The 25,035-nt window shown below is 34.5% G+C and overlaps 1 protein-coding gene across 1 annotated transcript; it reads left to right on the top strand.

Annotated features, from left to right (window-relative positions):
• The first annotated feature begins 239 nt into the window (after window positions 1–239).
• On the top strand, window positions 240–24,169 carry LOC136411215 (MOXD1 homolog 1). Its single transcript, XM_066393707.1, has 12 exons — window positions 240–454; window positions 9,986–10,496; window positions 17,341–17,496; window positions 17,838–18,011; window positions 19,436–19,721; window positions 19,775–19,895; window positions 20,083–20,224; window positions 20,501–20,617; window positions 21,558–21,859; window positions 21,915–22,093; window positions 22,237–22,385; window positions 22,475–24,169. The coding sequence occupies exons 2-12, from the start codon at window positions 10,014–10,016 to the stop codon at window positions 22,634–22,636; spliced, it is 2,271 nt and encodes a 756-aa protein (XP_066249804.1). The 5' UTR covers window positions 240–454; window positions 9,986–10,013; the 3' UTR covers window positions 22,637–24,169.
• Window positions 24,170–25,035: the final 866 nt, after the last annotated feature.

Below are 25,035 nucleotides of genomic sequence, written 5' to 3' on the forward strand. Positions count from 1 at the left end.
GTGTTCCATATCCCCCGATGAAGAATTTTTGGGGTTTTGAAGTCTTAAAAACAAATCCCCATGGATTTGACTTCAAACCGCCATTTTGAATGGTAGTGCCTATATTTCATGAATATTCACAATAAATCTAAACCGCATTGTTTTCTCTTTAGTAGTGCAACCAACGTTACTCGCCCATTGAAAGCCATCTGTAGGTAGCCAGTGTGCTGCGATTGATGATGTGCATGGTAGGAAAGGAAGAGGGTTGCCCCCGGCCTGGGTACCAGACCATCACATGCCACCATTAAATTCGTACGGGCAACCGGCCGAGAAGGAACAGGAATAACGATTTCATACGGGTTCAAGTCGTTTATTTCGGGAATGACTTGAATAATTATTTTCGCGAGTTCGTATTATTATAGTGAATACTCTTATTGGATTACTCTCAGCGAGTTCACTTCCTACGGTATTACAGGTAAGCTACAGCGTGTTCCTTTATTAGAAAAAACTCTTTGCTTAGCCCCTAACTCAACATATTCTTGTAGAAAACAAAAAAGGCTCTAATTGAAATTACGCTAAACGGGAATTGTTGCTCAATGCCTGCGAGAGCGACCTGAAGAAAATAGAGTAAAAGGCGCGTTGAGCAATAGTAAAAACTTTTTACGCTGTTTACCTTCAATTAATCAAAAACTCACAATGGCATTATTTGCTTGCCAATTTGCCTTAAGGGCGATTTGGTAAACGTATTGATTATTTCATAATCAAATTAGATTCTAATGATTTAAAAATTCTGTTGGGTACGTTCAGCAAACTCAATTTTATGCTCCAAAGATACGAAAAACTCTTTGATTTTGAGCAATTTATTAAGAACACATTGAGGCTTCTCTGGTTAAAAAAAAGATCAGAGAAGATCCAATAATAGAACACGATATGGACTAACTAATAATAAATTCCTCAGGTGTTAATAATGATAAAATGTGTGCTATCACGACTTATTTTAGAATTTCTCACTCATAATAGGAACTGAAAAAAGAGGGTCCCTACTACGTTGAAATCCTAGAAAACATTAATTGCTAGTTGACGCTCTAGGGATTAGAGGCATAGAAGAAAAGTAATGGAAACCTGGTTAATGGCTGAAGGCTAAAAGTTTTCTACCCAGAAAGTCAGAGCTAAATCAATAGAGAATAGTGGACAGGAATATCGTGTTAAGTAATTGGTTTATTAGAATTAATGGAATGGAAACTGAAATACGTATTTTATTGGAAACTGATGATAACTATAGTTAGCAAATCCGACATCTTCTGTCCCTTTCAACCAAATCAAAACAGCAATCTATCCACACATATACAATGTAAGCCTACATAATCATTTCTCAGTGGATAACCTAAAGCCTCTGGATATTCGATACGCTCTCTCAACATCGAATTGCTTAATATATTCATTAATACTGGTGCAACATCGTCCGATATTGATTCAAGGAGATTATTTATTATACAAAGTGCACTGCAACTAGACATGGTAAATACAAACGATGGGGAAAATTGCAACTGATCGACATTTCCACACTAGTGCGGGAAAGTGTCCTTTTTACTGCTTTATTTCGCGCCGAAACGCACGCTCTTGCCGCTTTCTGTTTTCACGCAGGAAGTTTTCCGCACTTAAATGTGTACGAAAAATTGACCTGTTTCGTATGCGAATAAACAATGATCTTAGGATTGCTGCTGCTGACTGCTGGATTAATGGATGGAAGCCGTAAGATACTGTCTATCCAATAATTTCCATTTAACATTTTGTTCCAATTCTAACACTAGAAAAGATATCAGTCAAGCTTCAGCATACTGTTGGGACATACTGTATGTGATACACGATATACCCAGAATTTTCACGATACGTTTTACAGCTTGCGTTAACGTTATTAACGGGGTGGCAAGACATTTCTGGTCAAGAAAAATCTGGGAAGATCGGTAAAGTCATTTATCAAATGCGTTCCAGTCAAAATTGGATTTAAAGTCGAATAAAATTGTTGAATATTAAATTGGAATGTTGTAATCGTGGAAAAAATCTTCACAATATCTTAAAAATCGTTGATAAAATCTACAGAGCGGTATTTTCTCTTGGAGCAACTTTTTCCTTTGACTCGCCCCGAATCTTTTTTGCGGTACGCTACTAGCGGGTCAATCTTTATAATCTCACAACGCAGTAATTGAAAAATTGCTTGCTGGAACATGGCCCCGAATAAGTATGACTCAAAGACTTTGCTAAAAATTTTCCCAAAAATGCATTGTATTCATTTGTTCAGATCAAGCATTTGGGTTACTGTGATCGATTAAATTATTATGAGTATGGTACATTAATTTTACAGCAGGTAATTGAGCCCAAAGCCTGAAAATGGTAAAAAAATGTTCTCAAAGGATTTCTTTTGCTTAACTGCCAAAGAAGCACTGGAGGCAGCAGGAAAATAATTATTATCGTGGTGAAATCCCATTAAAAATCGACCTGATAATCGACCAATTCCATCGCGGAATGATGCCAAGATGGAACGTTTTGAAGAATGATGAGAGCCTGAACCGTTTCTAACTTTTGTTATGATTAATCTTTCTACAATTCTGAAAAGCTGGATAAATACGAAATTGACGTCAAAAACCCCTACTGAGCCCTTATGGAAAAACTACCAATCTTTGATCTGTTGTGGTCTCAGTTAATCCTGAATTTGTCACTATTATAAAAATTGCGGTTTCAGAATTCATCTTGCTCTGAAACAAAAACGTCATGTGACTAAATTCTCCATTACCATCGGTTGGATATACCGAGTATTAACGTATGAGGCGAGTTTTCCAATGTTCATATTTACACTCAAACTATGGGATATAATGTGTTGAGGAGCAAATTTAACATTTGCTCCCTGCCGGTAAGGGGACCCTGAATCGCAAACTGCGGGGGGCCTTCTCGTTACACCGCTGCGACTTGCTCCGGCCGCTAATCCCGCGCGCACGACAATTAATAGTTATTTAGCAAACGAGTTGATTAATGACGGCGATTAATAATCAAGACATTATAAATTGTTTGTAAAGATTATTAATCGTTCTAAAAGTTAATAGAAGTTGAAATTAATATTCGCTTATCGATCGACTAAAAGAAATCTGTTTATTGCATTTCGAAAAAAACGCATAAAACGTTTCAAAATTTCTCCCAAAGTTGATCAATTATCTCCCTTTTTTACGAGCAGTTTTTAGCTCGATTGGCTTAATAAAAAGGCAATTTTTCACAGGTAAAACTTCTTCGTTATCGGCGACCCGACGCGTAATTTCATTAACACTATTAATTTGGAATTTATCATGTTCCCAAGGCTATTATAAGCATTTTGCGCATAACAGGTATATTTCGGAAATAAAAATTCAACAAACGTCTCCTTTTTAACCGTTTATTCTGTGTTTGTGACTATTTAGGTATTCTTTACGCCGAAAGATAATGAGTCATACTGCTCAGCGATCACCATAATTTAATGCAGAACCTGTCTCGGATTTAAAACAATAAGTTTCAAGAAGTGCAATGCACTCAAGGCGCAATTTAGAATCAGACGCAGATCAGCTCGAGCATGAAAAGGAAAATTTATGTAAAATTGGACATCAAATCTTAATTTTTGTGTTGTTTTGATTCGCACAGCAACTTCTAACTAGCTTAAAACCTCGTTTCACCCGAAGCAGGAATTCTATACAGAGTCTAAAGATAGGTAATTACCTAAATAATCGTTACCTCTGAAACGTAGAACTATAATGGCGCCCGTAGTCGAAGAAGTTAGGTGAATTATTTTAATTTTATGCCCGGAGCCACTACCATTAACGTGTAATGCTCGCATAAGCCTATAAACCGATAATTTCCATAAATGTTCTCTGTGTTTTAACTTCGCTTTTAATATCTACTCATTATAGAAGTGTATGATTAACGGTTTGCAAGCTATAGATTACTTTGAGTAATACGTCAGCCCAACGTAACAGAAACTAGTAAATATATTACCAATCATTTGTTAAAACACAGAAATTAGCTACACTTTTTTCATCATATTTCAATGATAATCATTGCAATGATATATATAAAGATATATGTGTTCATTGGAAACTAAGCAGCATTCACTCTAGTTTTAATGAAAATGTTTGTCATCGACAGGTCTCTAAAGCAATTTACTACCTATTTGTTCAAAAAAAATCCTGATTTACTGTCCATTAATACCATACTATTAATGAGATACCTATTACAATTAAGTTTAAAATTTCTGGCTAAACCAGTCACAGTGGTTCAAATTTGGCCGGATGGTATGTATAAGGTGGGCAAATTTCGATATTGATATAGGAAATCTCTGTAGCGCAGGGGAGAGAGAAAAATCTACAGAGCTCTCTCGATTTTTGTTCCCAAGCTAAAAGGAAGCTGTATGTCTTTTCAAAAATAATAGAATAATATATGGTTTCATTGAAATCCATTGAAGCATTCTCCAGATATAGCAATATGTTTTTCTTTCAAGAACTTTGACCGCCAATAGCGTCTAAACGAAACACTTTTTTAAAATAATTTTTGAACCAAATCTTAATGTGTTGCCTCAAATAATCTCAAGATACCATTTTTGACATACATTTTTGAGACACCCTATACATATATGTATACAGGGTTATTCACCTAACCCGTTTATTAGAAGTTTACTAGGATCTAAAAGTGATACGAATTTGAAAATTTGGAGTTAAGTTAAGTTCGATATGTACTATTTTTTAAAAATATTTTCAACTTGCCGTCACTTCCGGTTTAACCGAAAATAGCTGTAACTTGCTTATTTCAAATGGAACTCCCAGTATATTATTTTATTTTTAGATTCTACATAATATTTTAGGTACATTTTCTGTATAATGTTCTATACTTAATTCTTACCGTTTTTGAGATATTTGACCTTGAATTAAAAACGTGCCTCTGTAATGACCAAATTTAAAGTTGTATATCTCCGCAGTTATTAAAGACATAATCATCATATTTTGTAGAATGTCAATACATAGTCTTAGGTTCACATTTTCACTAGCTATATGGCTTAGTATTATACAGGGTGTCCAAAATTCAGCTCCTAACATTTACATTTTTGAAGTTGCAAAAGTCGTTTTTTTTTAAATGAGACACCCTATAACTTTAAGCAGTATCAAATAGAAAATGTAATTCTCTATCGAACTGTATTAGGGTTACCTATACCTATTCCAAACCATTTTCGAAATAATTAAGTTTATGTGAAACTAATAGTACATATTCATTCTGGTAAATTTTTATTTTTCGCGTAGTTGGCCATGGAAAAGAAATAATGACAGTTACTACTTACATTGCAGGTTTTTGTTTTTCGGAGGCTGTTAGTAGCAAAATTAAAGCGAAACTTTCAATCAAAATGGAAGAATACACAAACGCTCATATTCTCAATTTGTTTTATATTCACGGAGAATGTTATAAACTATTGGAGAGAACTTGCCGTGTTTTTAATGAACGACATCCCCATTTGCCGCCAATAAACAAGACAAAATTCAGGAGAATTGAAACTAACTTTTTACAATTCGGAAAAGTTAGCGCTACAAAAAATGTTCTTAAACCATTGTTGAATAAAGAAGTACATAATAATAAATAAGGTTAATAAACTAATTATTGTAACTAAATTTCAACAATCTTCGACACAAAGAAATTGTATTATAATAAATGTTCAATATGTTGACCGTTCATCTGAAGGCACAGATCAATTCTTCTTTGGACTCCTTCTACAGCTTGTCGAACTTGATTATTGTCCAGTTCGTCAAACGCTGTCCGCACCCTGTTGAGCAAATCTTCGCGGGTATTTACTGGAGAATAATAAACCTTGCTTTTAATATAGCCCCATAAAAAAAAATCTAAGGATGTTAAGCCAGGAGACCGCGGTGGCCATCTCCAAGGGCCATTGAGTCCAATCCAGCGATCATCAAACATTCGTGACAATTGTAAGTAAACCTCGCGAGAATTGTGTGCAGGAGCCCCGTCTAACTGATACCAGCAATTTTGATGATCACCAATAGAAATTTCTTCTACAAATTGAGTAACAATTTCTCGAAGGATTTCCAAATATTTGTCATTATTTAAATTTGCATTGTAAATACAATATCGAACCTGATCATAGCATAATACACTGAAAACATTAAAACTAAACATGTCTTGGAAATGTACATTGCGTAAAACATGTGGATTTTCTACTGCCCAGAAATGCTGATTCTTTCTATTTGCTATTCCTTCTCTAGAAAACTTCGACTCATCTGTCCAAAGTATTTTTGAAAGAAATTGAGGGTCTTCTTGAATTTTTAGCAGCATAAATTCGCAAAATTCTATTCGCCGAAGATCATCGCCTGGTCTAAAAGCCTGTACGTGTTGAAAAGAGTAAGGGTGCATACGATGTTCTTTCAGAATTCTTTGAATAGATGAAGCTGAAACTCCCCAAATCCTTTTCTGCAGATGTTGTTGAACTTTGCGGAAATGCGTTAAAATATGCCAATGTACTCATTACATTACCCTCGTCACTAGTCACTCGTTTAGGAACATTTTTTGTAGCGCTAACTTTTCCGAATTGTAAAAAGTTAGTTTCAATTCTCCTGAATTTTGTCTTGTTTATTGGCGGCAAATGGGGATGTCGTTCATTAAAAACACGGCAAGTTCTCTCCAATAGTTTATAACATTCTCCGTGAATATAAAACAAATTGAGAATATGAGCGTTTGTGTATTCTTCCATTTTGATTGAAAGTTTCGCTTTAATTTTGCTACTAACAGCCTCCGAAAAACAAAAACCTGCAATGTAAGTAGTAACTGTCATTATTTCTTTTCCATGGCCAACTACGCGAAAAATAAAAATTTACCAGAATGAATATGTACTATTAGTTTCACATAAACTTAATTATTTCGAAAATGGTTTGGAATAGGTATAGGTAACCCTAATACAGTTCGATAGAGAATTACATTTTCTACTTGATACTGCTTAAAGTTATACGGTGTCTCATTTAAAAAAAAACGACTTTTGCAACTTCAAAAATGTAAATGTTAGGAGCTGAATTTTGGACACCCTGTATAATACTAAGCCATATAGCTAGTGAAAATGTGAACCTAAGACTATGTATTGACATTCTACAAAATATGATGATTATGTCTTTAATAACTGCGGAGATATGCAACTTTAAATTTGGTCATTACAGAGGCACGTTTTTAATTCAAGGTCAAATATCTCAAAAACGGTAAGAACTAAGTATAGAACATTATACAGAAAATGTACCTAAAATATTATGTAGAATCTAAAAATAAAATAATATACTGGGAGTTCCATTTGAAATAAGCAAGTTACAGCTATTTCCGGTTAAACCGGAAGTGACAGCAAGTTGAAAATATTTTTAAAAAATAGTACATATCGAACTTAACTTAACTCCAAATTTTCAAATTCGTATCACTTTTAGATCCTAGTAAACTTCTAATGAACGGGTTGGGTGAATAGCCCTGTATAGTATGAGCTACTTAAGAGAGGGACACCCTTGTAAAATTTTTATTTGTGGTCCGATTTTGATAGTTTTTTATATGTTGTAGGGCATCAATAACTCTAGTTTGTGACAAGTTCTTGACAAGTGCTCATTTAAAATCCAATGCCTAATTTGCCCCTTTCTCATGACGAAACTTCAAGAGAAGACATTAGGGAATTTTTTATTTTAAATTTAACTTTAGCAATAACTTTAGAATAATTCGAAATGGTTGTATCTCTTTTGTTAAAAAATGTTTATTCATAAGAAAATCATAGAACAATCAAATTTAACCCACTTAAGAGCAGGACACCCCTGTAAAATCTTTAATGGATCGTTGAATTTGAAAAAAAATTATAACGAAAAGAGATTTACTTCATTTTAAAAAGTATTTGCTTCGATTAAGCCATCGTTCAATTGGATACATTTTTCGTATCGGATAATTCATTTCTCAATAGTTCTAAAAAACTTGCAGAATTCATGTTGCCCTCAAGAAAAAATGGACCGATAAATTTGTCATGGATATTTTCGCACCAAACATTTACTTTTTAAGTTATTATATTGACTTTTGCAGTTGATAATCTAGCGTAAATTTTCGTGAGACTAAAATCTACAATTCTGTGAGAAAACTATCCCATTAGTAATAAATGTAACTTCGTCGCTGAATATTGCCATTAATACAATGGCCACCCAGATCGCCGGATCTGACCACATTATATTCCTTTTTGTGGAGTACTCTTAGACAAAAAGTGTATAAAAACTGCCCCAGAAATAGAGAAGAACTATGCATGAGGCTGAGACGCGCCTGTGGAGAGATTATTCCCTTATCTCTCAGAAAAGTGATGCGTAATACTAAAAGATGCGAGAAATGTATCCAGTTGAATGGTGGCTTAATCGAAGCAAGTGCTTTTTAAAATAAAGTAAATCTCTTTTCGTTATAATTTTTTTCACATTAAACGATCCATTACAGATTTTACAGGGGTGTCCTGTAAAATCGGTATAGTATTCTCGGTCGACGATGTAATGGTTAATAGGTCAGACGGAATCGAGACTTAGGCGATTTCCTTCTAAGTGCACTTACAATTTTTCTACAATTCAAGATTAATTTTCATAATGTAAATTTTAAACATCTATACAAGAACAACCAGCCGTAAAGGAATATTTTCCTAAGTTGGCTATTTGACACAATATCGGAAATTCCCGACCGCATGTATGAATAAAACCTGGACCAACCTGGAACAATGACTTTTACAATTCCAAAATACGCCAGAAAGCGCTCACTTTTATGAGAATTGCAGATAGTAACTGTTTGTGTATTACCAGGGAGCGCAAAATGATATATTGTCGCTGGAGGACGGATATTTCTCGAGAGCGACAAGACTTTGCGCTTGCCCGACGCATATAATTTTTTATACAATCACCACCTTCTTAACATTCACTGGAAATATAACTTTATTTCGTCGAAAAAGATACCTAATTTATTCAATGAATTAAATTAAAAGGACAAAAATAAATAATGGTATAAAATATTAAAATAAACAAAAGTACAATGTTCTAAAAGCGAACTAATTCAAGCGGTAAAATCTACGTCCGCACTTAAAGCGAACTAATAAAAAAATCACTATTTTGCGCTCCTTTTCGAAAGCCCGAAAGATTGTTTTACGCGCTTGAGCGTTTTGTTGACCTGTTATGAGCTATAATGAAAATGTTTGTGTATACATTGGAAACAAGTTTTTGCGAGGAGAAATTTGTGTTTTTTGGAGAAACAGCAGTGCAAAACATTCATTAAATTACAAAATTATATACCTCGCAACTACATCAACCATATCTTTATTTACATCGCCACAGTCCCCCAAATGTTGTTCTTCGAAACGATCTCTATTTTACCTGAAGGATATTTTAATGAGCCAAATTCTGGTTAAGATTACATTGAATACCAATACGCCCAAACGTTTTTTGGCCAACTTAAATTCCGAACATTTTGCGGCCATTTGGTTGCTCTTTCAAAGGAACGCTTAATTTGTAGGCGAAGGGAAATCACCAAAGAGATACATGGAGGGCAAATTTTTAAGGTTATATTGCGTAAAGTGGATATACTTTTTGTTAAAAAGGTAATCCGCAGTTTCCTGCTGATCAGAGACTCATAAAAGTGAAAGACATTAATTCGCTTGCTATTGAAAGTCAAAGAACTGGATGTTTACCATAGATAATGCCTATAATGTCTTAATAGAGAAATGAGTTGCTAAGTAGATTATTTAAAAGCTATTTCCGTATAAGACCGAAAAAGTCGCCTATTCAGAAGATGTAAATTTATTCCAAACAGGTTCTTCTCCCATTACTGAGAGGAAGTTCTAATTATATGTTTTATTTAATACACTCGCAGGTAGCAATGTTTTTTGCTCCTTCTGGTACACCCATATTGAGATATTAATCTTTCTAAATTATTGTTAACGATCGTTCCATTTTTTTAGATAATGCACGTCTGAACCTGCCACCAACATGGGATACTATTGCAACCGCCATGCCATCTACCTCATATTATTTCTAAGAGCAATCAACTTTGTTTCAACCGAAGACCTTCTCGATCAATACGTTAAACACGTGCAACAAGTCAACAATTTTGAAGAATCTCATAATTCCAAAGACAAGCCAGATCAACCACATAGAGACAAGTACCTCCTCACATCAACCAACCACACAGATCAGACTCTTTTGAACATCCAGTATAATAACGACAAAGATGACACCTCGAGGACTGTACGTGCCAAAAGAGACACGGACATAGATTGGAGCCACACAATGTCTTTGGACAACGAGGGGCTGGTGGTTCTAAAATGGCAACCAAGGCACCAAGAGATTCTCTTCAGGGTGGAAGCCAAGACTCAGGGCTATGTTGGGCTAGGCTTCACCAGCACTGGCAGCATGGAGGGTGCTGACATTGTCATGGGTTGGGTTGATGACCAGCAGAAGGCGGTTTTATTGGTGGGTATATTCGCACAAGTTTCATTATTCAACAGGCTTCTATACAGGGTGGTCCAATTGCCACGGGCTATCTTTTAAACCATGGAAGTTACAAGTTCGGTTAAATTAGACAAAAGTTGTCAAATTTGATGACAAGTTAAGATCTCGAGACACTGTTGTCAAAATTTGTTCGGTTTCGGAAATATTGGGAAAAAATAAAATTTTGTCAAATACGTTTTTTGTAAATAAACCGAAAACTAAGGGTTTAAAAAAAAAGAAAAAAGAGCAAGCGTGCAGAGTGGACCAAGTGCGCTTTTACGCATTGTGTCCAATATAAGGCGAATCAGTGAGGATCTCAGAAATGGCAGGAGGTTGTTAAAGAGAAAAAGTTATGTAGTGCAAAAGCCAACAAAATAACACTCAGTATGAGTTTTATTTAGATATTAGTTTTATTTTTTATTTATTTAGGAGTATTTGTTTAATTATTTTGTTATTGTTTTTTTGTGAAAACCTGATGACACTTTATCATAGCATATTTAGATCAGCTTAAAAGCTGCAACGGCAGGTGCTGTATCAACGATTCGTCTTCGACCAACTATATTCAATTTAATTTATTTGAATACGACCTTGTTTTTATAAGAAATTTAATAGATTCAAAATTGATGAATTGACATATTTTCATTGTGGAAAATTATATAGCAAATATTTGCAGATTCTAACGAAAACTCCAATCCTATGAATAGTCCCCCTTCGATTGAACTAAACCATTATGCAATATGTCTAAAATCTTCTGGTAATCGAGCAGCTGCCTTTGTTACCTGCTTATACATGTGTGCTCGTACCGCATATGTTCGACACAGGATACGGGCATTAGGACAATGAGTCATGTTCTTTGACATTTTTTTAATCAATTATTCACTGCTTTTCTTGTGAATTTTAATGCGGCATCGCAATTGGGAGCATCCTGATTAAGATGTGTATTTTTCCATGAAAAATCGTGAGAGTAGCAGAAGGCTACAGGGTCAGATCCATATCTGCTGGACTTTAGTTGCTGTAACTTCTAAACATATAACGGCCGGTTTTGCAAGTTTGCCACAAAATGGAGTGCTGTAATTGTTGCAAAGCAGCTGGTGGTTTCCCCGCTAGAACGAGGCTGAGAAGTTGTTTTTGCCTATGCCCTGAGGGATTTAATAAGTGTGCACGTACATACGAGGGAAGGTAAAAATTGCTTCTATTTGCGAGTAATGCTATACTGTTAGATGACAACGTGGTTTTTGGTTCATCACCTACTCGTACGAGTCATTATACAAGGTGTTTCGGAGTTAACTGTACGTACACTACCCGGATTTAGAGTACTTCACCATGATTCAAATTCACTTATACAGAGTGTTTCTGAATAGATGGTAGAAATTTGAATGGGTGAATCTTGAGCTAAAAGCTAAAAAGACGAAAAGCTCATATAAAGACACGTCCAAATATGTTTCATATTCGATCTACAGGGCATTAAAAAACTTTTTTTTTTCGTTTTTTTTAATTGTTTACTTTTTTATCGAAACCTGCTGAAAATTTGTACTATCATACGCCGAGTGTTTCCTACAAACGGAAATGTTCGAACTTTGATTTTATGTACGGGGTAATGCGGATTGGTGGGTCTTGAGCTCTCATTTATTACATTTTTTTCCTGTTAATATTTTGATTCTTTTAGAGAAACTAAGATCCTCACCAGTTTTCTCACTTTTCAGTCTTTTGCATAATTTCGCTTAAATCAATGGTTTAGGTAATATTCCTGATAATAGACAAAAGTGTTTACATCAATCAATTTAAATATTAAAGTAATACTTAATGCAGTTTGCCATGATTTTTTGCTGCATTTGTTTGCTTTCAGGTTTGACAACTATTGACTTTTCAATAGTTGACAACTGTTTCCTGTTAAGATTTTTTTAAAGATTCCTACTGTAGATCGAAGACGAAGTATTTTTGGACATGTTTTTATATGAATTTTTCGTCTTAAATTTGGCTCAAGATTCACCCATTAAAATTTTTACCATCTATTCAGAAACACCCTGTACATCATAGCTAAATATCGTTTCATTCTCGAAATACAGGACGTTTCCCTTTTTTTTCCTCAATAACTTTATACTCATAACGTTTGATCTACTGGCTATAACTAATTCAAATTTTGCGGGTAGTCACGTGTTAACATACGCTATAAGATATCATTAATGGAGTTTATAAATTGCAGATCCGGATTAGGAAATAAAATAGTCTTTTTGGGATTTTTTATGAATTTCAATACCCTGTATATATATATATTTTTTAAACCAAGCCTTCACTACAGTATTAAAAGCTGTCTTTACCACATTAGTTTCATAGCTCCCACACGTATCGTTTTGTCTCAATAACGAGACATTAAAAAAAAAATTTAATATTTAATAATTCTTGGAAATAAACGCAATCTTTGAATTGTAATAACGAAAAATTAAATTAGATAATAACAATTGCAACACAAAAATAAAAACAGTTATAAGAAATGTTCAAAATGATTGTCATTTGCTTGTATGCATTTTCTTGCTCTCAGCGAAAGTTGCTTTATTGCGTTTCGCATAATGTCGGGATTATTTCTAATTGTCGTACAGCAGTCATTTATTCTTTGAAGGAGATATTCTCTTGCGTTTATTTCTCCTTTATAAATCTCAGATTTGAAATTTAATTTAATAAGCCAACTGTTCCTGAGAATAAGAAAATGCATACAAGCAAACGAGTCACTTTGAACACCTTTTATAACTGTTTTTATTTTTGTGTTGCAATTGTATTATCTAATTTAATTTTTCGTTATTGCAATTCAAGGATGGCGTTTATTTCGAACAATTATTAAATATTAAATTTTTTTTAATGTCTCGTTATTGAGACAAAACGATACGTGTGGGCGCTATGAAACTAATACAGTAAAGACAGCTTTTAATGCTTTATTGAAGGCTCCATTTGGTTTTGAAGAAGATAATATACAGAGTATTCAAATTCATAAACATTAAAAAAAAAACTTTTTTATTTCCTAATTCGGACCTGAAATTTAAGAACTTTATTAATGGTATCTTATAGTGTATGTTAAGACGTGACTATCCACAAAATTTGAATTAGTTATAGCGGGTAGGTCTAAAATTATAACTATAAAGTTATTGAGTAAAACAAACGATAACGCCCTGTATCTAGAGAATGAATCGATATTTATTATACCTACGATATATGGGTACACTTAAAAATTATGGTCAAGTACTCTAATTCCTAATAGCGTATGTAGACTTAACTTTGAAACACCTTGTATGTGTCTGGTACGAGTATCCTGCAATTACCAACAATTTCCGAATATTTAGTACAAGTAACGTTATTCTTCATGTGGCAAATGAAGGATTAACCGATATTAAGTAGTAATAACGTGCCAATTTACTCTGAAACATAAGTACAACTTTTGCAACAGAGCATTACATTGGACTACTTTCAGCAAAATAAGATCAATTTGTTGCCTTGGCCACCGAGATCTTCAGATTTTTCACCCATCGCCTGCAAAATTGACCACATTTAATTATTTTTTATTTAAGTAACTTAATTTTTTCTATCGGTTTTTGCACCCGAATTTCTGGAAAAGTTCGTTTCGTCGTGTACTTATCCAGTCATACAAAAAAAATACCGAAAATTATGCAAACAAAATTGTTACTACAGATTCTTAAATTTTAGAAGAAAATTAAGTCGGTTCAAGAGCCACATGAAGCGTTTCCCTTCCGGGTATGGCTCTGGTCGATGCAAATTTTATACAACTGTGTTCTTTTTTATTATGAAATTTCCTTAGTTTGTTTTCCAGAGATTCGGACGATCTTCTTGTCCAACGTTATCACTAATTTTAGTCTTATTAACTGGTGATATGATAGTAACTCCCAACCAGTTTATTTCCCTCTAATCTGCATAATGGGTCCGAGAGCCTCAGTTCAAAGCGATCAGAATGACGAGGTTATCATCTTTCACTTGCAAAGCTTCCAATTACTGCGCTGGATGTTATCTGACCAAAATTATAGTTGTTCGGATTTATTTACTGCTTTATTGGAATTCCACATTTGTGGCATACCAATTACCGGTATTTCCACGGCAAACATGCAAATAATTAGTCCTGCGGTTGCATTAGTTGCAACTCAATTAATTCCAAACGATGCAGTATTGATAATTTTGCGAGGCTTGAAAGGAAAAACTTCTAACTTTCATAAGTTGTTTGTTGCATTGTTGAGGAATGGAAGAATGAAACTTTTCATGAATGTAAATACCCTCGATTCCGGAAGTTTTATCTGGTTTAAGGAACATCCGTTCAACTTCCTAAACGTAACTTTGGGAATTAAATAATACAAAATTTTCCAGTTTTCAGAAATGGGAAGCATGCAGTTCGTCTGGCATAAAGTTCCAAGTTCCTCTTCATCTTTCTAAATCCGTGAAGCGGAGTTTTAAACCGGAAATTATATGATGGCCGTCTTTCTTTCCCCGATTGGATTTCATTGTTATTTCGATATGAATAAAAACAGATAATATACATTTATTCTCATCGATTTGAGGCTTTAAACGGGGTTTTCGCGTGAATTCACAGAAGTGAAAAGGCATCTCGCTTTCCGCTTCATGTCTCTCACAATTGTTGGTTTTGTTGGTCAAGAAACAAATTGAGCCTTAAGGGTTTGCTTTATAGACTGGGAATAGAGAATACGTTTGTTCTAGGAGTTAAAGTGTAAATTAGTGGAAAAGTTGGTTTCCGGGTTCAGAGTGGTCAACTTGGCGCTAATAGGGTGAAATTCCGTTCTATCAAGCTCGAGAAGCCCTGCTTGGGTAGTAATAATTGATTGACCTCTATCTAGCCGAACTTTAAGCGATTAGTTAATTTTCATGTAAGCAGAAATTAAGAATGCTTGGAAAAGAAACACGCGTTTTCAGTGTTTTTGCCAGGTCTGAATAACTTAAAGTAAGGTAATAGAATAAGCCCGATTTGATTATAAAAAGGGCCCTCTGTGATACACGTATTTGTCAGTCAAAAACTGACGCATTATAGTCCTCATGCATTAAAGCAGAATTTACAATTCTAATAGAATCAAGCACTACAGAACATATGCAATTTTCGATGGAGTTGATATTAACTAACGAACATAATTTTTTTTTAGATTGACGATTGAGAAATTTTAAGAGGTATTTCAATTTTGGCTTAAAAGGTAAATTAACATGAAATCCGACATAAGACGCCGTATGTAAGGCGTAGGTAATGAGGCTTTATTCAACTCATCAATTTATCGCCTCGCTCACACGCAAGCTCGCTCGGCCATAAATTAATTCGTCTCACAAAACCCTGCATTACGTACTTATAGCATAAATAACTATTATCAGTGTTGCACGTTCTAGTGGGATATTTTATCTCGATATTCCCAATAAGAGAAAATTAAAAGCCGTTTCGCGGTTTAAAACCACCCAGACCGGCGTTTCCCCCCAACTTCCTGTATCCGGTCTCGGAAGGGGCCCCATTCTTTCTTTCTTTACGAGGTACGCTTCCAGTTCATGTAAATACCTCCTTACGAGAATGGACGATTTCCGGTATATAGGTCTTTCCGTTTTTCAGATCCGTTTTTAGCCAATTACTACCTGACAATTATTATTCAGTTCAAAACCTACAAGAGTTTTAGGAGAACATCTAAGGACAAAATTCAATTTTAAGTCGGTTAACACGAAACCGTTAGAATAGTGAATATTCTTTGAATCTTGAATGAAAATCAGACACCAATGGCGGTATGTTTCTCGAGTTTTAAAATTTCGAACCAAAAAGCCATCTTCAGTCCTGGCCTGCTCTTATTATATTGGTCCACACCCTCTTTTAAGAAGTATATTGATTATTGATAAGAGAAAATACCAACGACGGCGTAATTTCCTTCATTTAGACATTTGGACATTGAAATATCTAGGCATTAGATCAATCCAATAAATTCAGAGACCCCAGTTCGTAGAGATGTATTTTTGCAGGCTGAATCAAAGCTCTTTAATTGACAACTTGACAAGGAACTAAGTAATTATTTAAATGATGCTTAGAGAATTTGGATGGTAAAATTCGCAAAAAAGTTTAAGTTATGAAACTTTCTGCTTTCTAGACTCGATTTCTGCTATAAATATAAATACCAGTGTAAACTAAAACTACGAAAAAATCTTGCAATGTTATTTCCAACCAAAAAATTTCAATTTAAGAGCAAGTAACTCTATTCGAGTTATCGTTTATCGTTTTTTGAACTGGCAATAAAAACAATAATTCATTACACGTGCGAAATGCATTTTCTCGAGCTTACATGACTTTCATAATGTAAACCATCACGCGCGCACCGGAAAATGCCTTTTTCCAGACTCGTAATGAAATGTACTTTTTCACATATTTTGCTGAAATCTCGCAATTAAATGTCGTTCAAAAAATCATGCGCAAATCTCCTGCTAGTTCGCAATACACTGATTAGGTTAATCAAGTCAAGCCATGTGACAAGCCGGGAAGTTAGTACAGTGCCTAAAACATAGAGAGTATTACCATTTTTAAATATCTAGGTTTATGAAATAACGGATGGTTAAGGTATCCTTAAGAAAAAATTCCCTTGCTCCGATTTATTTTTTCCAAACAAGTCGGAATTGACCAAATTTCAAAACAGAACTTTAACTGCGTAGCTTTGCCTTAATTTAACCGATTTTGTAACTCTGGTATCAACGTTCTCGAGAAGCTACTTAAATTGCAAAAACGCCATTGATACTCCTTCCTTGCAGTGCTTTACATCTTCACATATTCTGCGAAAACTTTCATTATAAAATTCTGTTTCAGGACTGTCATGGTGCACCCAAAAGCCAAGGAAGTGCCCCCGTGAGAGACATGGTCGACAACTACACCCTCATGAAGGGGGAGCAAAACTCGACACACACCATCATCGAGTTTAGGAGGGTGTTAGATACTTGTGATCCTGACGATTACGTTTTAACGGTAATTTGGTTCAATACTCATAAATCATCCTCAATTGTCCCGTTATAAAAACTCTTCAAAGCATTTGCCTCATGAGCGCAATCAACTATGTCAAGGCGAATTTACCGGTTCATCTCTTTAGCATGTTAATTTATACATTAATGTCTCCCTTTACGAATCCTATTGTGAGCAACCCTTGTCGTCCGACATGCAAAAGCAAATGAGGAGACCTACAAGTTTCCTTTCTTTTGATCTTTAATAAACAAACTGAAACAAACGACCCAATAGAAGTAAATTCGCGTTTGTATACAAATCTTAGTCCGACAAGTTAATAATTTTTTTTATTGGTCTTTTTTCCTTAGGGAGATACTGTGCGAATAATCTGGGCCCTCAATGACCGCGACCCCAAGTATGAGGGCGAGATGGTGTTCCATGGCAAGAAAAGGGGTGTCCAGAGCGTACATCTACTGGGTCCCTCTACGGTAGGCACGACTACAGAGGACTTAACCAGAAATTGGGATGTTGTCTTAAATAATGTAAGTAATATCAGAATCTGTTAAGAGTAAATTCTCAGCGTTATTAGCTCTAGAAGCTCATGGCACTTCCCCATTTAATTATTACAGGTTGCTAGCTGAGTCCATATTTCAAGCCCGACTGAAATATGCGTTTTCAATCTAACGCTATCTGGAATGTCGATAGGGAATTCCAATTATGCTGTTTAATATTCTTGTCGAATGAGCTCCAGGGGATTTCTCGAAAATTGACAATCGATGAATAAAACAACTCTGATTTATTTGCGGATCTCGCCCACCTAACGCAATACCGATTACTAAAAAATCTCTATAAACGCTCAATTAAAGCCCATTATTTTTTATTGTATACTTCCCAAGACATGCAGAGCTGTTTCAATTTTGAACAGACAATTCTTATTGGATAATCGCGTGATATTCATCGAAATTTCACAGTTGATGAATAAAGCAAAAAACCTTCGACTATTATTTGCGATTTTCAACCAATTTACGCAATTTCTAGAAACTCTTAACAGGACATTTATTGCTATCTGGTGGTATACATTTTTGCCTATTGTAGACTTAAAGTAGGAGCTTTAAAAAATGTAAAGTTGTACACATTGTAAAAACGTCGGCTATAAACTTGATGTAGATAAGGCCTTATGAATATTTAATACCACTGAATTAACTTGAGAATATTTTGAGAGTGCGAAAACAAAACCCTGTTGAGTCGCATTTGCGTCAAATTAATGTATAGGCCTTAGGTAAAATTAATTTTGGATTCTGCGCACTTTCAATGTTAAAAGAGAATTGATATCCAGCTGACGTTTCTTCATTTTTTTAAGTTCAGTTTTTCCTGAATAATTTAAAAACTACTTCTCGCAGAATGGTGGGAATAAATAGACACAATAAATAAGGATTATAACCGCGAACAAAGTAAAGTATCACTCTGCCATATATGCGAGTCATCTCCTCTTGTGTATCGTGGATCATAGCTTCCATTATATGTTGGTCCAATATTATACTATTATTACCACAAAAATTCGTTTGGTTTCATTGAGAAAAAAATAATAACAACAACTGGGTATACTTCTTAAAAAGCACTTTTTAATCATTGGTCGGCCCCTTTTCATATGGAAAAAAATTGGTGTGCCTGCCGCAATATGCGATTGATGCACGCAAAATTTAATATTATATTAAAATCTATTTTGAACTAAATATTAAGGTTGAAATTTTACTCCTATTGAGTGTATCCTCTCTCAGCTAAAAGCAGAAAGCTAGACGAAGGCATTATTGAAATTTCCAAACACCGCAGTATTGGAAAATTCGAAGAGGCTTTATATGCAGTTTCGTATAAACTTTCTACCGGCTCGGGTTTACCAATAACCAGATTATACTTCATTATGAGGCACCGAAAAAAATTAATTAAATAATTGCCTTATGGATTTTAGTTCGAAGTCCAAACCAGCACGGGCACTGTCTATTGGTGCAAAGTCTTCAAGGCTCCAACCTTCAACGAAAAGCATCATATCACTGGGTTCGAGCCCATCGTAGGCGCGAACCACAGCAATATGGTGCATCACATGATAATGCATGAGTGTGAGTTAGGTGAGGGGGCCAATATGGACATTTGGGAGAAATTCGCTAAGGACGAAGGGCAACTGTGTTATAGCGATATGCCTGCGGAATGGGAGAAATGTCTGACTCCTTTGGTTGCATGGGCTATAGGATCTAAAGGTATTCATTTAAATAAAAAACATCCAGGAAAACCAATGTTCGATTTGTTCCAGGAGAAAATTTTCCTTTACACGTTGGTTTGCCTCTGGCAGAGAAGAAGGTATCATTCTATATGCTGGAAATGCATTTCGACAATCCACAAATGATCTCCGCTCGAGACACATCAGGATTAAGGTGAGAATATGGGCAAAATGAGAAATTCTGATTGCGTCAATATCCAAATTTAAAGCTACCAAGAGCACAAACCACCATTTCGCCGCGAAGCCTTTCTTGCGACCCATATTGCGCTCATAAGAAGAGGTCGCTTTTTTCTTTAATGAATTTGAATTAATAATTTTTTTAATATTTTTTTATTTTATAGATTGCGCTATACAAACAAGCTAAGACCAAACGAAGCAGGCATCCTCATTACTGGAGTAGCCCCATCAACTTTGCATTTCATTCCGCCCTATCAAAAGGAGTACAAGACGGCCGGATATTGCAGTCTTGGATGTACAAAGGAGGTAAGTTCGGATCCTTGTCTAGCCATAAAACCGACAATTATATTTTTATTCATTTATTTATTTATTTTTCTAAATCGGAACCGATTTTAGAAAACTCATTTGCTTGCACTAGAAACTTTTGTCTAAGGCAAAGTTTTAAATACGTTCAGTTCGAGAGCAGCCAGAAGTTCCTTGAAAATTCTTTGTTCCGCGCGGTTTTCCGTGAGATTATTGACTGAAATATTATTTACTTGAGTCTTGGAAATGTCTATATTTCTTATTGAAAATTATGCATAGGTGTTTCCCAAAGATGGTATCAATGTTGTGTCGGTCATGCTGCACTCACACCTCGCTGGAAGAAAACTCAAGTTAATTCATATTCGAGCTGGGAAGGAGATGCAGCCCCTTGCGCAGGTAAATATTACCTAAAAGCAACGAAAATTACGGTAAAAAAGGGTCTTGAAAATAAGTAGTTAGTATGATCTATCACGAAAGAAGAGGTAAGCACTCAGTCATATTACCACCTTTAGCATTATTTACTCCTCTTTCCTCCTCTTTTTTTATAGCATTGTTCGCTTTGTCAATTCAATGAATTTCTAGATTTTTTTTGAGAATACAAATTAAAATTAAAATCTGCGAAAATCAAAATCAAAGAAATGAATATGAATGGTAATCCGTATCTCGGAAATTGAAAGAGGTAGAGCAATCTGTCCCGTGCATTTTCTGAAATATTTGTATTTAAAAAAATGTTTAATAATAATTTGATATATACTGCGGACAAAAGATATTAAAATAGTAAATAAACGAGCCTATTTTATTGGCCGTTCCGATAATTTAATTTATCGCAAAACATGCTTGATCTGATTTAGTTGTGGAAAGAAAGTAAAAAGAGTGAATGATCATATTAAAGCTGCAATTCAAAGAGGCTGAATAGCATGCCAGATAAATTGACGAATTAAACTATTACCAACATGCAGTTTTTCCCCCTTTTTTTCGGAGTTTCTCAAATTTAGCTCCGATACCTCTGACCCTTTCAGACGAAGCCCACGGTTCAAATCCCAGAGGGTTCAAGGAATATTCATTCAGTTAGAGGTCGTGCGTTCGTAACGCTCTAAATATGCATTAAACGGGATTAGAGAGATAAAATTACATAAAACGTTTCATTAAACTCCCTAGCCCTATTAAACTTTAAATTGTCGCGTTTGCTGCGCATTCAATTTCAATATTTGCAACCAGTTTTAAAATCCCTGGATCTAGGGGGAAATAATATCGGATTTCTCCTTTTTACCGTAAGCACGAAAAAGTAATTTCACACTCTCTCCCTCTTTCATTTAAATGACGAAATTCATTATAGGACAACCGCTATGACTTCAATTACCAGCAATCGAGGGCCCTTTCTCAGGATACGACAATTCTCCCTGGAGACGGTCTCATCACGGAGTGCACCTACTCCACTGAAGATCGAATTAGGCCCACACTTGGAGGTTACTCTACTAGGGACGAAATGTGCCTTTCTTTCGTTCTTTACTACCCCAGAACTGAACTGGCGGGCTGCTACTCCATCCCTCCCGTTCGCTATTTTTTTGAAAATCTCGGAGTGAAAGAGTTTTTTGGGAAAAACATGAGCATGGTGGAGAGGGCTCTACTTGAAGGAAAGTGAGTATTTTGTAATTTGCATTTTTCTTAAATGGATGGCGTCCGATTTTGATAGAATGGAGAATGATGAAAAGGTGCCAGTTAGTACACGCAAGCCGTTTCAAATAAATCCTGGGGATGAATTGTCACCTGAAGCTAATTCCAGAGCGATAATGGAACTGAGAAATGCCAAAGAATATGTGATTGAAGGGGAGGGCGCTGAGAATAATTTGTTTGAAAAGCTAGTTATTAAAGGTAAAGTTTTTTTTAAATAATTTTTTTAATTCTTTCTGTTATCCGATTTTTTAATTTATTTTATTAGTCAATTTTTTTTTGTCTGTTTTTCTTAGTTAATCTTTTTTGGTAGTCAATCAATATTAAAACTTGGCTTGTTTCAGAACCTCAGGAATTTAGGAATAAGTCCTTCATGATGCACTTGCAGAGCATTCCGTATAATGAGACGATTCTGACTAAAAAGATGGAAGAATACTTCTACAAAGGTCTGCACATGACGTTTTGCAGAAAGAGGGATGACACACTTGCTATTGTAAGTTACAACTCCTTTTTTGAACATTTTAGTTTTAATTTTTCCTCTTTATTCTGCGAGGTTTGTATCACCTTTCTATCTTATTCCAGAAAGAAAATATAGAAAGTCTTCCAATTTTCCAACCCTATGAGAACCAAGAAAACATCGAGTGCAGTTATAAGGCAAAACGTGCGTTTACTAGCGGAACATCGTTTTTAAAGGCTCATTTTTTTATTGTTGCAGCTTATAACTTGATTAATCTTATGTTTTAAGAACTGCCGCAAATACATGTTTTCTCAGGTATGGATACGTTTAAAAAACTGACCAAAAATTAATTATATTCTCTAAAATACACTGATATGTAAAAACTGTAAATATTTTCCTTACTAAGTGGTTTGAATACATCACCTTCGAATCCCAAATGTTTGCATAGATTAACATCATGATTTCCAATTTATTTCTGATAATGTTTTGTTCGTTATTTATGTTTACTTATGTGTTATTGTTTTAATTTATTGAACTTAATTTGTCATATTTATTTTGTAAATACAATGTGCAGCTCTAGCAGTGTAAATACCATTTTTTACCAAAAAGTGTTAGATAAGCTTAGTTTAATGTGTTAGAGATAACATTGAAACTGGGAATTTGATATACTCATTTTAGTTAATTACCTGGATATACTGAATTATTCAGCAATCAAACATCAGTCAACAAGTGCTATAATCGACATTGCACACTGAAAGTAAAAGTAACATGGGAACCTATTAATATAATTTCAATAATAACCATTGTGAATGTATAGTCGGATCAATGAATCTTTGTATGCGGTCATACAATGCGTGCACCTAATATGCATTATATATTTAATTTTTTTTTCTGCAATATTACAGAATATAGGGTACGGAGCCGAAACGTATTTTTTAGAGGTTTAAGACATAAGTATGTTTCTGCTATATGTTCTTAAATAATACATACGACGACAAGGACAGCATATGTTTAGCTTAATATATCTGACGTCACATTTTAAAATTTCAAATCATTAATGATGTAAACTATCTAGATCAACCGTTTTTTCAATTTTCGCTTTTGTACGATAACTTTCGTGATAAAAATTTATCGTACAGTAATACCATATCAATGAAGTTTCCCGTCAAAATCCTCACATATACATATACATCAAAGTTCAGAAATAACATTTGCTTCATTTGTATTGCGAAGTACGTTCCGTGGTTGTCCTGAAAATATTGAGACATCAGCGCGCATGAGCTACAAGCTGCGCGTAATAATATTACATAACAGTATAAAAGTTTATTGCATAGTACTTGTTGATAATTGCTCATTTACTGTTATAAGTAAGTTTAACTTGTAATTTACTGGTAAAGGAAAAAGTACATGAACTTTATGTTTTTTAGATTTTATTGCATAAGATGGCAATAAATTAATAGAGGCACATTGATGTGCATGCAAAGATCCATTGGCTCGACTAGTTTTATTTTGTGTCATTTTTCTAAATTGTAAATATTATTTGTTTAAGCTGTATACATTTAATTTATTTAGTGAGTTATTCATCTATCTCGACGTATGCATTTACCGTCTTGAAAATGCCTATTGTGGGCCATCTAACTCAAGAACGTCTTAAAGCTGCCTTTTTGAATTTGATAACTAAAATACTTAAACTTGTGTGAAGGTAGCTGTTCGCAGAGCTGGTTTCGAAAATTGAAATTAAAAAATTATATAAGAGGCGCGTAAAACGGGATACTCTGTACATGCGCAGATAGACCTTTTTGTGAACTATGAAAATAATAAATCAGCTTTTTTATACAAAATACGTAGTTCAATTTTTCCATGTAGATTCACCAGTACACTTCAACAATAAACGATTTTATTATAGGTAGCCAAGTATGCATGAAATCAAGAAAATACTGTATTGTTTTCCTCCTCAACTCTTATCCAACAGACAGAGACAGGCGACATTCCGTTTTTGTTATGTATCATTTTGCTTCATGTCATTATTGAGTCATTGTCATCAAATTTTAATATATAGATAAGTAGGTATGTATTTCAACCAGTATGTTTTTCATTAGGTAGATCGGTAGGATCAGTAAGATTCAAATCAGTAGTAGATCATTAGGATTCTTGGTGGATATTCTGGTAGTAACTCCAGTAAATATGTTGTTATTTTCTCAATTTTGGAGGAATTATCAAGAAAATGAAACTATTTATTCAGGTATTGGAGGAGTGCACAGGATGTTTCAAAGCAAATTTATCTAGATTTATTTCTAATTTACCTCAATTATTTTCGAACGAAAATAAAACGGTATTGTTTTTTCCATCTAACATAACAGACAATGAGTGAAGCAAACACGTAAAAAAAAAAATACCGGTCAACCGGTGTAAAAAAAGTCGTTGAACTCAATAAAAAATTAAGTGCACCTTGTTTAAAACCATTATATAGAGTGTCCCAAATTCGAGACCCAGCATTTTGATCCGTGCAAAATCTCGTTTAAATGGAAGCAAAGTAGCGTATAGATATGTAATTAGCAAATTTCAGTTTTAGAGTTTCCAAATACTTTCATAAAATATCTGTAAAAATAAGAAATTTCCTACAAAAGCAAATTTCGTAACTAATTTTTCTTCCCTTTATATAGAAAAAAGATTATTTTTTAGAGTC

Source organism: Euwallacea similis, chromosome 1 (assembly GCF_039881205.1).
Source record: "Euwallacea similis isolate ESF13 chromosome 1, ESF131.1, whole genome shotgun sequence".
Lineage (NCBI taxonomy): Eukaryota > Metazoa > Arthropoda > Insecta > Coleoptera > Curculionidae > Euwallacea > Euwallacea similis.

Excerpts from the sequence above, each read along its gene's own strand:
- LOC136411215 (XM_066393707.1), top strand. The coding sequence starts at position 10,014 with ATGGGATACTATTGCAACCGCCATGCCATCTACCTCATATTATTTCTA. Across the intron at positions 20,225-20,500 it reads GTCTTGGATGTACAAAGGAG|GTGTTTCCCAAAGATGGTAT; the intron begins GTAAGTTCGGAT and ends AATTATGCATAG. Across the intron at positions 21,860-21,914 it reads AGGGCTCTACTTGAAGGAAA|AATGGAGAATGATGAAAAGG; the intron begins GTGAGTATTTTG and ends CGATTTTGATAG.